Source organism: Eucyclogobius newberryi, unplaced genomic scaffold (assembly GCF_026437365.1).
Source record: "Eucyclogobius newberryi isolate DKJ021-1_F unplaced genomic scaffold, fEucNew1.0.hap1 SCAF_7, whole genome shotgun sequence".
Taxonomy (NCBI): Eukaryota; Metazoa; Chordata; class Actinopteri; order Gobiiformes; family Gobiidae; genus Eucyclogobius; species Eucyclogobius newberryi.
This window is the reverse complement of record NW_027316389.1, coordinates 19,053,624-19,069,365: the sequence shown is the minus strand read 5'-3', so window position 1 is coordinate 19,069,365 and position 15,742 is coordinate 19,053,624. Positions and strand designations below refer to the sequence as shown.

Below are 15,742 nucleotides of genomic sequence, written 5' to 3'. Positions count from 1 at the left end.
AGAATGAGCTGTTCCACGAAGACCAGGCTAAAGTCGTCTTCTGCCCGTGAACAAAGTCTAATTCATTTTCATTTACTCAAGCTGAGAATACAAATGCTCATGTATTCTTCCAACTTTTTACAATTAGAGTTACACCTTGATAAAGGCACCTGCTTGTACTCAAACATAAAGCTTGAAGATGATTAAAGCAGCTCCATGTAAGAACCCTGGTGGTGAGGGCCATAGACATGTTTCATTAGATGCACAGTTTGATGCTCATTTCGATCACTTTGCAACTTTGATCTTAATTGAGCAAGTTTAATGGTAGATACTACCATTTTGGCACATTTTTACTGTGTGAATTCCAATTAATTAATCTTACCACTCTTAAAGAATCATGTGACCTCTGTGACCTCTGTGAAGTGAGGCGCTCCTTCTGCTCTCTGAACCAAACACACACAAAACATCATAACTCTGAATAAATCAATGTTACAATAAAGCTTCATATTTGAGAATAAAGACAGGTAATGTTAATCAATAAGTTAAAGATTCCAGAGACATTCCAGACAAAGGAATATCTGCCTTTTCAGTGGATGTGGATAACACGGATGTGATGCTGCGATGTTGAATGTTAATCCTATGTCCTCTTGACGGGTCCTGCCTCTTTTTAACATTCAAAGTTAACTTAAATGCCCTCTTTTTAAACCATTAGCAGGTACATTGTCTATTTTCATTATTTTATTGCTCTGTCCAAATAACCGTACCAACCAAAATTCACTGGAAACAGAAACAGCTTTTACCCTTCAATTATGTTTATTTTTACTGAACTTTGGGCAAACTCACCGTTTATTTTAATTAAACTCTCTGACACAACAAATTGCATGAATGGCACTGAATTTTACTCGCTAACCCGTCTGCAATCATCGCATAATAATTTAAACTAACCTTGCTGTAGAAAAGCACTGACTACGCTAAAAGAATAAAATACAGTGAATGAAGCTGGAATGCTGCTTTTAAAATCTGATTAACGTTTGAGAAAAGACTGAAATATAAACTGCTAAACTAACTCGGGTTCACTCTATTTTATGGGATTTGACTGTATTTTATGGGCCGTTTGCTGAGGGGATGACGCCGCCTCTGTGATTTACCACGCAACCGCCCAAATTGTGATCGATTATTATCGCCACAGTTGTTACCGCGAGCATTTATTGAAGGTAAATTGCTCTGTCGCGTTCCCTTCATCCCGGGAGCACTGTCTTGCACTTGTGTAACCGGAACCAGCCCCTGGAGTCCACCCCTATCCCGAATCACAGAGTGGGACGGTTACCTGAGGCTACGCTGAAGCTAACCCTTCGGCGAGCGCCAAACAAGCACCACTCCAGGGGCGCCGCTTTGACTGGTTACTCTGCGCACTAGCACGTCACAGCTTTAATAAACTAGTGCTGGTGTCTCGACATTTTAAACACAGAATACCGTATTTTCCGGACTATAAGTTGCACCGGAGTATAAGTCGCACCAGCCAAAAAAGCATAATAGAGAAGAAAAAAACATATATAAGTTGCACTGGAGTATGGAATGCGGTTGCAAGTGTGAAAATAACAAATAATATCACATATAAGTCGCTCCGGAGTATAAGTATAAGTATAAAAGTATAAATATAAGTCGCACCCCGGCCAAAACTATGAAAAAGGCGCGACTTATTGTCCGGAAAATACTAGTACTTTCTTTATGTTCCCGTGTTCGGATGAAGCGCGATATCATTCAAAACTGTTCAGGAAAAGTCACTTTGGAAATTCTGTAGCAGCAATACTTTAAAAAAATAAATTAAAAAAAGTACGATTTTGAAGGGTTTTTTTTAGACAGGAGAGGACATGGGGAATGAGAGAGAGGCAAGACATGCAGTAAATTATCAAAATCGGGAGTCGGGATTTGATCTCACGACACTCACCGGATTTTTTTATTTTTTTCCATTTAAATGTGCACAAGACATAATAACGGGGGACATGAGCTGAGACCAAAGGGAAATAATATCGATACAAATGATGAGAATAATAATAGTAATGGCACAATGTGGTAAAACATGAATGAGGTTATGACATAGTGAGTCCAGCATAGACGTCCCATCTTGCCCAAGATCTTTCAAATGTTTCCAGTTTCAAGTCAAGTCTGAAAGTCATTTTTTCCTTGTGTCTGATGTCTGTTATAATGTAATTCCAGTCCTTAATTGTCCTTTCGTCATTTCCTTGTGATGGCTTATTTTTTCCTGCGGCCAAGATTATATTCCAAAGATATTTGTTTATTGTGTCCATGGCGGGAGTTTTGAGGCCCAAATACATTGTTCTATTGGGATGGTAACGTCAAATATAATCTGTAGCTCGTTGCTGATTTCATTCCAATATTTTTGAACAACAGGACAGTCCCAGAACACATGATAACGGTTTGCCTCCTGCTGCCACACTTTCTCCAACAGTCAGCATTTTGTGACTGTTGGAACACAAATGAAAATCTAGTTGTGATGTTGATTAGTATTTGATTGTCGACTTGTGAAGCAATCAGTTTTAATTTCGCGTCCCAGAGCCAAATGAAACCTGATTAAAGTTGTTTTTTTTCCCATTTCATTATTATTTAGTTGCACCGTCTTTCAGTTTGCCTTTTAAGGGTATTTATCTTTATTGTCAAAAGAAAAATCAGATACTTATCAATACTAAAACTACTTATTAGGCCCGAGCGCCACAAGCTGGCAAGAGGCCTATTAATCTCGTAAGGCCGTGCAAAGCACGGCTGCGAAAGTGCGCACGTAGTGCGCACGAAATCGAGCGCGAAGCGCTCGCCCACTTCCAAACACTCACTGACGCACTCCTTCACTCATGCACGCCCCGTGCGAAGCCCGTGCAAAAGTACGCACTAAACGAGGGGATGACGAGCTTCGCGGTCGTCATCCCCATATAAAGCACTCATATGCGCTAAGTGGCTCACGAATACGTTCCCCATCTCTTGCATGTTCCGTGCATATAAGCATGTAATGCAAAAATTGAACATTATTACTGTACAGAGGGCCAAAAACACAAAGTGGGCGGAGCCCACTCAAAATTAACGAAAGTACCCGTCAGTGACCAGGGACCCACACCATGAGGTAGGAAAGCACAAGCGCTTTCCGAAAATGTATAGTTTATGATATTTGAAAAATGGGAAACATTGTTTTCGCATCGGAATATTATTCTTTCTTCTTCTTCTTCTTCTTCTTCTTCTTCTTCTCGGGACCAACCCCCCTATTTTTCACCCAGTGAACATTGACGAAAAGTCACAAAAATTTGTACACCTTTAAAAAACGTGCCTCTCTACATTCTGGCTATTTCCCTTTTCTAAAATAAAAAAATTGGCTCGTCAGCGCCCCCAAATGTACCAAAAATGCATTGAGAGATGGGAAATGACCCAAAAAAAAATCTGATCGTAGAATCATGAAATTTGGCGCAGAGGTAGATGGTGACAAGAGAAGTAAAAAATATTATCACGGCAACGCCGTCCGCCCAACCAAATGTCGGCCATATTGGTTCAAAAATGGCTAAGCATGACTCGGGAGTTTTTCCAAATGTCGTACTTTTACAAACTCCTCCCAGGGCGTTGGCTCTAAAAAGCTGAAATTTGGTGAAAATGGTACTGAGGAGTGGGACATCAAAAGTTATTCAAATTACATTGATACCTCTCACGGTCTCTGAGCGGCGAAGCCGCAAACTTTAGCTAGAATTTCAGAAATCTCCCAAATTTAACATTTCTGCCGTTTGCGCAGATAAAGTCCGAATTGCGTCAAATTAGAATCAGTTGTTTAAACTCTTTGCCCTAAACCTACTTGAAGTGAAATAAATTAATTTGGAGCCACAGCGCCCCCTACAGATTTTATATGGAGGTTAAATGTTTAGTTTTGCGAAATTATATGAAATTTGACACACAACTCAATTTTAGCATCCCCATCAAAAAAGTCAATGAGACCCATGTCATAATTGTTATGGCGTTGCCGTAGCGATGACCAAAACCTCCCACTTTATTCCAATGGGGAAATCGCCAGAACATGTTTACACTTTATACTTTCACAAACTCCTCCCAGGGCATTAGCCCTATTAACCTGAAATTTGGTGAGACTCATCTTCAGGGGTGGACCATCAAAAGGTATCCACATTTTTATTCAAGGAGTCACGGTCTCTGTGCGGCAAAGCCGCACATTTTGCCAAGAATTCAAAATAAAATTGCTTTTTGATGGTAAAACAAAGGGGAGAAGATGTGACAGCGTCACAGATTCAGCAGTAGATGTAATAAAAGGACAATTGGGGCGCGTTAGCGCCCCCTCCTCGTGCGGCGTGTCGGCGGCGTGGCGAGGGCCGATCATTGCCGCTTGCGGCTTTAATTTAATTTAATTTTTATAAACATTAAACCACCACTCAAAATATACGTATAATTTAGTGAGTACCAGGTCTCTTCTTTATTGCTAGCAGCTCCTGGAACAACGCTGAGCTGGATGTTTTCAGTGATATTAAATCCACCCTCTGGGACTGTTGTAATCGTGTGAGCGCAGAATCCTATACAATTTGCCCTCATGAAGCGGCTAATATTTCATCGTTGGATTGAGCGTTCTGTAAAGGACGACGCCAGACGTTATGGAAGTGAGACACAGGCAGGAAAGGCTCAAGTGGAACGGCCCGGCTGGGGTTTTAGGCCCGAAGGCTTTATTACCATACCATTATAAAAGCAGGACTAAACTAGGACTAAACCAGGACTACACCAGGACTACACCAGGACTAAACCAGGACTAAACCAGGACTACACCAGGACTAAACCAGGATTAAACCAGGACTACACCAGGACTACACCAGGACTAAACCAGGACTAAACCAGGACTAAACCAGGACTACACCAGGACTAAACCAGGATTAAACCAGGACTACACCAGGACTACACCAGGACTAAACCAGGACTAAACCAGGACTACACCAGGACTAAACCAGGATTAAACCAGGACTACACCAGGACTAAACCAGGACTAAACCAGGACTACACCAGGACTAAACCAGGACTACACCAGGACTAATCCAGGACTAATCCAGGACTAAACCAGGACTACACCGGGACTAATCCAGGACTAATCCAGGACTAATCCAGGACTAATCCAGGACTAAACCAGGACTAAACCGAGACTACACCGGGACTAATCCAGGACTAATCCAGGACTAAACCAGGACTACACCAAGACTACACCAGGACTAAACCAGGACGTAACCAGGGCTAAACCTGGACTAAACCAGGACTAAACCTGGACTACACCTGGACTACACCAGGACTAAACCAGGACCAAACCAGGACTACACCAGGACTAAACCCAGACTACACCAGGACTAAACTAGGACCCCCAACATTTCATGCCAGTAGACTTTGTTTAGTCCTGCTGTAGTCTTGGTTTAGTCTGGCTTTAGTATGCCCTTTTCCAGTGGGATCTCCTGATTGCCCGTTTCCATGGAGATGTCATAGCTTTGCCCTGAATGTTCCACAGTGTGACATTAAACATATCTGGACCCAGAAAGGTGACACAGTACACCTTTAAATCTGGTTCAGTGCTGCATATCTCTTCATACTGCGGGTGTTTAGTCCCTGTTTAGTCCTGATCCGGCGCCTGGTTTGTTTTTAATACGTTGTTTGTTTGAAATACTTTAATATATTACTGAACTGCTTTCTCAATGGAAAATTGCAGCGGGGAAAATCCAATAAGTCGTTCTTTGCTCACATCACGCTGTGCGATTAATCCAGAGGCAACAATAAGAGAAAGTGACTGGAACAAGTCCCTCAGGAAGCAGCGTTTACCTCGGCGCGGGAAAGTGCTGACCGCGACCGAAGAGGTGGAGGAGGAGGTGGAGCGCGCGCCTCATCTCCATTTTCCCGAACCGTAACAACTTTTTCTCGTTGGCGCTGACGTTCCCTGCAGCCAGCGAATGCACCGCGTCAGGAGAAAAGCGCGGCATTCGCACGAGGCGCTGTTTAGGTGCGCGGTGAATAGATTAAAGCTATTACCTTAAAAAAAGTCAAGTCTTCACAAATCCAGGCCTCGCTCGTCTTCAGCATTCCGGTCTGGTTTTGTCTATTTCTATTAACCGCATTAATAAATCTCATTGTTCATTAGTTTTTATATAAATAAAACAGAATCAGAAATTGTTATCAATGAGAGAAAGGTTATTATTATTCTCTTCTATTACTTTTCTACATCCTCTTCAGTCGTCGTGTGTGTTTGACACATTTGACACGGTTAAAACTTTACAAATGACAATAAATTCTACGTTTAATGATTAGTAACATAACGTTTATTTGAAACAATGGGCGCTTTGGCGTGGTGGACATGCTTTTTGTGAGGAAAGCTTGGAATAGACACTGCTTTTTTTTGTTCTTCAAAATATAAATACATTTGTTAAACTTAATGACTGTTATTAAATTGTCTTCATGAGTTGCCTGTTGTTAAGAAAATACACACAACACACTCATAATAACATGGTATAAAATGTCCTGTAAAACGTTGATGAATTATTATTATTATTTGTCCATTCATTAATTCTCAGTATATGTCTAAAAATGTCTTTGGGTTTAAATGCACTAATAATGACCTCACCTTCCCCTCTCTCGTGTGTCCTGCAGCAGGGTCAGGTGGACTGTTGGCCCCTCCCCTGCCCCCCTGTGGACTGTGAGTTCACAGTGGTCCCTGAGGGCGAGTGTTGCCCCCGCTGTGTGACCGACCCCTGTCAGGCCGACACCATCCGAAACGACATCACCAAAACGTGCAGCGACGAGCACAACATCCAGCGCTTCAGCGGCTCCTCCTGGATCAAGCACGGCACCGAGTGCACCCTCTGCCAGTGCAAGGTGAGACACGCCCACGAGACGCTTTAGAATGCACCTAAACCACACTTTAACCTCACCATGGCACCGAGTGCACCCTCTGCCAGTGCAAGGTGAGACACGCCCACGAGACGCTTTAGAATGCACCTAAACCACACTTTAACCTCACCATGGCACCGAGTGCACCCTCTGCCAGTGCAAGGTGAGACACGCCCACGAGACGCTTTAGAATGCACCTAAACCACACTTTAACCTCACCATGGCACCGAGTGCACCCTCTGCCAGTGCAAGGTGAGACACGCCCACGAGACGCTTTAGAATGCACCTAAACCACACTTTAACCTCACCATGGCACCGAGTGCACCCTCTGCCAGTGCAAGGTGAGACACGCCCACGAGACGCTTTAGAATGCACCTAAACCACACTTTAACCTCACCATGGCACCGAGTGCACCCTCTGCCAGTGCAAGGTGAGACACGCCCACGAGACGCTTTAGAATGCACCTAAACCACACTTTAACCTCACCATGGCACCGAGTGCACCCTCTGCCAGTGCAAGGTGAGACACGCCCACGAGACGCTTTAGAATGCACCTAAACCACACTTTAACCTCACCAACAAAGGCTTATTTCATTATGAACAATTACAAGTACATGCTTTATTTAGGCTCATTAAAGTGTAGGTTTTATAAGGTGGTAATGACACTCTGAGGTCTACAAGCAGAGAGTGAACTAATGTCTTTGTTAAATTAAAGCTTGGCCCAAAAATATATTAAAATAAAACCACAATATTATCATTTTTTTATGTTTTTACTGCGTTGAAAATCGTGGAAAAGTATGTGTCCTTGTGAGCGGGCTTGCCTCTCCACAGACCTGACGTGTCCTTGGGAGTCCTTCATCTGGATGTCTGCACATTCATTATGACTGTTGCAACACATGAACGCACATTCCATCAGTTCCACCATAAAACTGTCCTGGCCTAATCCTAAATAAACAGGAACTGAATTATTTACCCTGCAGTTACTCTCTGGCTCTCACTATTGGTATTATTATTATCGTATCATCATTGATTTAGTCACTTACAGCACCTGCATTAAAAGAAAGAGAAGTGTTACAATTGTTTAAGAAATAACGCAAAATTGTGAAAGGTGAATTTGGCCAATATTTTAGATACTACTACTACTACTACTACTACTTCTACTAACATTCTACGCTTGATTTATTGTTGCTCTGAAAGACAACACACTACACTTAAAGGGAAACTTTCACACGTCTCTGCCGTTAACGTTCGTGTCAGCGCAAATTATTCACAAGATTAACTGCACGTGTTAATTTGAGAACACGCTAACTACAACTGTGGGATAATGGCGCCGTTGAGATGCCGATACGGTCGCGTTCCTCGGCGTTATCCGCGTTCGTGGCGCGTCGCGGCCATGAACAACGCCGATATTCGCGGACGAGTCTTAATGGAGTCGCGGGCGTTCGCAAACCGCTCACGACGACACCTGCGAGTGCTCTCATCGACGCGTAGCATTAGCATAATAGCATTTAATCATTAGGATGTTATGCTAAGTCGCTAACATTAAGCTAATGGGTCTGTTTTGTCCATGTAGCGTTTCTCAGCGTTATATGTGGTATTGTTCTAATTAATATGTGGTATTGTTTTCATTTTTCATGATTTAGGAAACTATCTGACTGTAATTTTATGTTTTGATAGTTGGGTTCTGTTGAAAGTGCACGTTTTAAACACGTCCAGAAGCTTTAACATTTCAGAGAGCATGAAATGAGTCTGTGTAATCCCTGTTTTTAGTATTCTGGACACTGTTTTGGAAATCAAGGTGTTTCCATTGCCATCCGGAATTTTCAATCTAAAGGCACTGGTCAGAGAAGATTCATATTAAAGGACAAATATTATGCATTATTTTGTATTTTTATTAGCCTTTAAACATGCTCAGGGTGGTGTTAATTCTAGCTTCTCAGACCAGTGCCATCAGATTGAAAATTACCTCTTTGCCGGTGGGTTCCGATTCTTGGCCTTGAAAATCTACCGAATGTCCCTCCCTTTTCTACCATTTCTACTGGTTAACCAACACGAGAGTCTCACGCGTACCACAGCGTGAGCAGATTTTACACAGAATAATAAAGAATAATTTGCATTGAATTACAGTTTTGCCGTGGGATTTCGATTGAATTTTCTCCATTTTCTCTCACTCCTTTTATTCTCTGTCCCTCCAAAGCATTATGTGGGGAAACTACTCAAGTGAGAGAAACATTTGATTCTTCATTTGAAGTTGAACAATTGGAAGGGCAATGCCTTAATTAAAAATAAAAAATTATTGTATTTTCGAAATAAAAAAATACAATAAATCTGGCAATTTCAAATAAAAAAACATTAAACCTGGCATTTTTTTAATTGAAAAATACAATAAATCTGGCATTTTAAAATGAAAACGTATATTAAATCTGGCATTTTCAACAACAACAAAATACAATAAATCTGGCATTTTCAAATAAAAAAGTATATTAAATCTGGCATTTTCAAATAATAATAATAATTTAAATTGAACTACAGTTTTGCCATGCGATTTCAATTGAATCGTCTCCATTTTCTCTCACTTCTTTCACTCTCCGTCCCTCCAAACCATTTCCACACAATCTCCGAATATATTCAACTACAGACGTTTCTTTTCATGCTGCATTTTCACTTTAACTCTTGCCAATAACAGTTTAGTTAAAACAGTGCAAGAAGCCATTAATCTAAAATGATCGTCGGTGGGAATTGCGGGCTGCGTTCCTTCTGCCAAATTCGGTACCTTTTACGCTCCATTTGAGTCATTCATTTCTCTAATTTTGAGTTTATTGGTGATTAGAAATTCCCAACCCAATTTATCAGACTCTAGTTAACACCAACCTCGTCATTATCTCTGCGTTATTGAATCGAAATGAGACTTGGGGCAGACAGATTGTTCAATAAAGTTGTACTACTAAAGCCCTTGTGGCGGCTGGAGAGCGTTACAAGCCAACGACGCAGTACGATTTATTTAACGCCGCCTCAAAGATGATCGATTCATTATATCAATTCATTTCAATGGACAGGATGGCGCAATAAAAGCTGTGTGTTGTTTGCATCTGGCGCTCTCGTCGTGTCAGGTGTAATGCAGCGTTTCTGTTTTCCAGTCAAGTCGGAAAAACGGGTCCAAAATGCTTGAAAGTGCTGTAATCACATTTTAATTCGTCGGTGTAATCCCTCATTCGTCCAGGTGTGTTCCATAGTAGAAAAAGCTTCAGTTGTAGTCATCTGGACTCAGTTTGAAAAAATAGACGTTTCGACTCTCATCCAAGAGTCATTGTCAATAAAAGAATTTAGATCGAGAACTCCGATATTAATACTGTTCTGTGGTAAGACCCGCCCATTGGGAGGAGCCTTCCTGAAGTAGAAAGAGTTGTTTGTTTCAACAGAAACTTCCCCCTTGTATCTACCGAGCTAGCCTATTCAGAATCTTAATGGGCTGTTAAAACCTCTTTGTCTTTGTGAGACCCTGGCTCAACCACCCTGAGTACCTGATTAGCATCTGAATGTCCTGGTCCTTTACCTTTCCAGGGGTTCAGTAACCCATTATAAATAACAGGAAGATTAAACCTAAGCCCTCCATTTCTGTTTAAAGAAGGTCTTTCTTTTTTAACAAAAATAGCTTCCTTAACTCCTCTTTCAAACCATCTTTTCTCCCTGCTTAAAACCTTCACCTCACCGTCTTCAAACGAGTGATTAGAGGCTTCAAGATGGAGATGCACGGCGCTCTGAGGTCCTGAACTTGTATTTCTTCTGTGCTGATAAAGCCTCTTGTGTAGAGGCTGTTTAGTCTCACCTATGTAACGTTCTTTACAGCTTTCTTCACTGCATTGGATCGAATAAACTACATTGCTCTGTTTTTGAGTCGGCAACTTGTCCTTTGGGTGAACCAGTTTTTGTCTTAAAGTGTTTCCTGGTTTAAAATAAACAGGGACTTCGTGTTGTCTAAAAATTCTCTGCAGTTTTTCCGAGAGGCCAGACACATAAGGGATAGAAACACCCTTCCTTCACCTTGAAGCCTCTAATCACTCGTTTGAAGACGGTGATGTGAAGGTTTTAAGCAGGGAGAAAAGATGGTTTGAAAGAGGAGTCAAGGAAGCTATTTTTGTTAAAAAAGAAAGACCTTCTTTAAACAGAAATGGAGGGCTAAGGTTTAATCTTCCTGTTATTTATAATGGGTTACTGAACCCCTGGAAAGGTAGAGGACATTCAGATGCTAATCAGGTACTCAGGGTGGTTGAGCCAGGGTCTCACAAAGACAAAGAGGTTTCTAATAGCCCATTAAGATTCTGAATAGGCTAGCTCGGTAGATACAAGGGGGGAGTTTCTGTTGAAACAAACAACTCTTTCTACTTCAGGAAGGCTCCTCCCAATGGGCGGGTCTTACCACAGAACAGTATTAATATCGGAGTTCTCGACCTAAATTCTGTTATTGACAATGACTCTTGGATGAGAGTCGAAACGTCTATTTTTTCAAACTGAGTCCAGATGACTACAACTGAAGCTTTTTCTACCACATTTTAATTCAATATACAGACATTGTTATTACTTTTACAGTTTATAAATCAACGTCTGAATGTGAATTTCCGCTTTCGTTTACGTTAGCATTAGCATGACGAAGCACAACGGCGGCGCGGGAGCAGAGTCACGCAGCGTCGAGAGCAGCTAAAGGGAACAGAACGAGGACAAGCCATATTTTAACTGTCGGATATTAAAGTTCATCCTCTCATACACTCTGGGTTCTGAACGAGGGAAATGCGAACCTCACGGTGTCATCACGATATTCATTTCATGGCACGACATTATCACGATGCTGCGCAATATTGTGGAGAGGCAAACGAAATTGTAGAAATACTGCTTGACTCCTTTAAAAATGCCTCACCATTCCGACCTAATTTGGAAATGGACAAAGTTGAAAGACTTTGGGCAAGTTGGGACCATTATTTTAACTTAGATATACGGTGATTTTGTCTTTGAGTATTTAGTTGATGTTCATTTTTTAGTTGTATTTATTTTTTGCTCTGTTTTTTTGTTTTTTTAATTCTGTTCATATATGTCGGTGTAATCCCTCATTCGTCCAGGCGTGTTCCATAGTAGAAAAAACTTCAGTTGTAGTCATCTGGACTCAGTTAGAAAAAATATGTTATGTATTTTTTCTAACTGAGTCCAGATGACTACAACTGAAGCTTTTTCTACTGTTCATATATATTTAAAAAAAAAAGAAATATATATATTTTTTAAATTAAATTAATTAATGAAAGCCTCAACAAGGATTTGTGTGAATCAATACCGTCATTTTCCAGAGAATTTAAAATGTTAGAAACAGGCAAAGCAAACAACCATGGTCTGTGTAGTTCCTTATGTTATTTTTATTAAATATTATGTTTTGAGCTCTTTTCTGCGCATTGTCCTGTTAAATATTATGTTTTGAGCTCTTTTCTGCACATTGTCCTGTTAAATATTATGTTTTGAGCTCTTTTCTGCGCATTGTCCTGTTAAATATTATGTTTTGAGCTCTTTTCTGCGCATTGTCCTGTTAAATATTATGTTTTGAGCTCTTTTCTGCGCATTGTCCTGTTAAATATTATGTTTTGAGCTCTTCTCTGCGCATTGTCCTGTTAAATATTATGTTTTGAGCTCTTCTCTGCGCATTGTCCTGTTAAATATTATGTTTTGAGCTCTTTTCTGCGCATTGTCCTGTTAAATATTATGTTTTGAGCTCTTTTCTGCGCATTGTCCTGTTAAATATTATGTTTTGAGCTCTTTTCTGCACATTGTCCTGTTAAATATTATGTTTTGAGCTCTTTTCTGCGCATTGTCCTGTTAAATATTATGTTTTGAGCTCTTTTCTGCGCATTGTCCTGTTAAATATTATGTTTTGAGCTCTTTTCTGCGCATTGTCCTGTTAAATATTATGTTTTGAGCTCTTCTCTGCGCATTGTCCTGTTAAATATTATGTTTTGAGCTCTTCTCTGCGCATTGTCCTGTTAAATATTATGTTTTGAGCTCTTTTCTGCGCATTGTCCTGTTAAATATTATGTTTTGAGCTCTTTTCTGCGCATTGTCCTGTTAAATATTATGTTTTGAGCTCTTTTCTGCACATTGTCCTGTTAAATATTATGTTTTGAGCTCTTTTCTGCGCATTGTCCTGTTAAATATTATGTTTTGAGCTCTTTTCTGCGCATTGTCCTGTTAAATATTATGTTTTGAGCTCTTTTCTGCGCATTGTCCTGTTAAATATTATGTTTTGAGCTCTTTTCTGCGCATTGTCCTGTTAAATATTATGTTTTGAGCTCTTTTCTGCGCATTGTCCTGTTAAATATTATGTTTTGAGCTCTTTTCTGCGCATTGTCCTGTTAAATATTATGTTTTGAGCTCTTTTCTGCGCATTGTCCTGTAAAATATTATGTTTTGAGCTCTTTTCTGCACATTGTCCTGTTAAATATTATGATAAGATGGCACATGCAATCCTTACAACACCTCCAGGTTTTCCATCTCCAAAAGTCACAAAAGTGGACACGTTAAATCTAGTGTCGAGAGAGAAGTTTTCTGTTTTGATTTTGTGATATGGCGACGCCTGAGCGCGCGCTCAGAAGGGTCGTCTTCATTACCGAGCGTCTTCTCTCTCTCCCTTTATTTCCTTCTCTTTGTCCCGCTCTCTCTCCCTCTGTTCTCACTTCACTCACCTTCTTTTCTCAGAAGGAATAATCTGACTAACAATGATGTCCAAATTTCGCTGATATCATTCTCAAGAGGCCGCGATAAATATTCAACGCCGTTTTTGTGGAACCTGTCGAAATCACTCCAAATCTCTTCTGTATTCACAAGAGCTGAGGGATTTTATCTTTTACACATTTATGTCTTGATGTTGGAGTAACAGACCGGGTTTAGATTTAAATACATTACTGACTTTATTTTTTAATACTGGTCAAATACTATTCCAAACCCAAATGTGATCAAATGTTTACGTAACTTTGCAGTGTACTATAAGTCTAAAATATGTTAGTTTCCATATTGTAGCTTTTTCCAGTTTTCAAACTTTTCAAATCACTTTTTTTTTCTATTTTAAAGTCTGCAGGGAAAATTAGTTGAATTTACTTCCAGAAGCCAAGAAGTGGCATTTCCTTTTCTCAGTGACTCAGTGAGTGTCTGTTTTAGAGAAGGTTTAGTCCAGATTTATTAAATTGGGAAGATTTGAAATGACTTTATTTTAGGCGAGGTTTAATCCTGATCCTCAGTTAGTCCTGGTTAAGTCTTGGTCAGAGATGGGCAAAGTAGTTTAAGACTTTTACTCAGGTAAGGCCAACGTTACTTCAAATTCTCAATACTCAAGTCGAAGTACAAAGAAAAAGTACAAGAAATTACTCAGAAAACAGTATCCATTTACAAACTAATGTAATTGTAGACTTCAAACCAATAAATAAAGTTTGAAAAAAAAGTCACAAATAACAACAACAACAAAAATTCTAACAGACTAACATTTGATTCATCATTTAAAGTCAATACCTTAATTAAAAATACAATAAATCTTGCATTTTCAAATTAGAAAATACTTTAAATCTGGCATTTTCAAATAAAAAAATACAATAAATCTGGCATTTTATAATGATAGACAATGAGAAAAACTAAATCATATCTGAAGGCGCATTCAAATAGTTTAATATTGTTCTTGTTTAATATTGTCATCATAAAGCTTCTGTCACTTATAGACTTACTCAGAAGCAGCACAAACCAGCTCCAAACCATAAAAACTGTGAATACGCTCTTCGCTTTTACCCGGTTTAGTTTGTACTCCTTATTACAGAAGTGAGAGGAGAACACGCCAAAAGGCCGAGCGATGCGGTGATGGAAGTACATATAAAGCAGAGTATTTTATGCGGTCGTTCTTGAAAAGTTTGACACTCGCCGGCCTGGAGCGAAATCAAGTCTCCCCTTCACATTGGTATTCTACTTTAGTGCCAAAATGACATCGACAGAAGCTCCAAATGCCAACGCCTCCCTCAGCATTCCGCCGCCGTCTCTGTCGCCGAGCCACACGCCGAGCCTCACGCCGAGCCTCACGCCGACGCTAACCCTTCTCTTTTCTCTTTCTTTTTTGCAGAACGGACACATCTGCTGCTCAGTGGACCCCATGTGCCTTTAGTCGAGGAGACCTGAAGGCGCCTGTACAGTTTCTTCATGTATAAGAAAAAAAAAAAGAAAATCACCAAACTCCACCTCTCCCCCCGTCCCCCCCTCACTGTCCCAGACGCAGACAAGGGGCGCAGGGGGGTGTACACTGCAGAAAAGAACATCTACATTTACTTAAAGTGACTTACCAACGAGATTATTCACTTTGATTTGAGTCGTTTTGACCCAATGATGTTGAATTTCAAGCGTGAAAATTGTCAAAAACATTGGTTTGCAATTACGGAGAGATCGTGACTAAACAACAGAGGAATATTTCATTTTCTTTCATTCCCATTGTCAAGCACATTACTATTCCTCAGCTTTGTGACCGGCTTTATGTAATCAAACTTTCCGAATGACAAAATAAAGTAAATGCGACAAAACTTCCAGATAAAAACAAAGTACCGTATTTTCCGGACTATAAGTCGCACCCGAGTATAAGTCGCACCAGCCAAAAAATGCATAATAGAGACGAAAAAAAACATAAAAATATAAGTTGCACTGGAGTATGAAATGCGGTTGTAAGTGTGAAAATAACAAATAATATCACACATAAGTCGCTCCGGAGTAGAAGTATAAGTATATAAGTATAAATATAAGTCGCACCCCGGCCAAAACTATGAAAAAAGGTGCGACTTATAGTCCGGAAAATACGG

At 40.2% G+C, this 15,742-nt stretch overlaps 1 protein-coding gene across 1 annotated transcript in view; it reads left to right on the top strand.

Moving 5' to 3' along the window:
* The window catches only part of nell2a (neural EGFL like 2a), a 211,982-nt gene extending 196,862 nt beyond the window's left edge, over window positions 1–15,120 (top strand). The window contains exons 19-20 of the mRNA XM_072434961.1: window positions 6,649–6,873; window positions 15,019–15,120. Coding sequence (XP_072291062.1) covers window positions 6,649–6,873; window positions 15,019–15,060 — 267 coding nt within the window. The 3' untranslated portion in view covers window positions 15,061–15,120. The remainder of the gene's footprint in view (window positions 1–6,648; window positions 6,874–15,018) is intronic.
* Window positions 15,121–15,742: the final 622 nt, after the last annotated feature.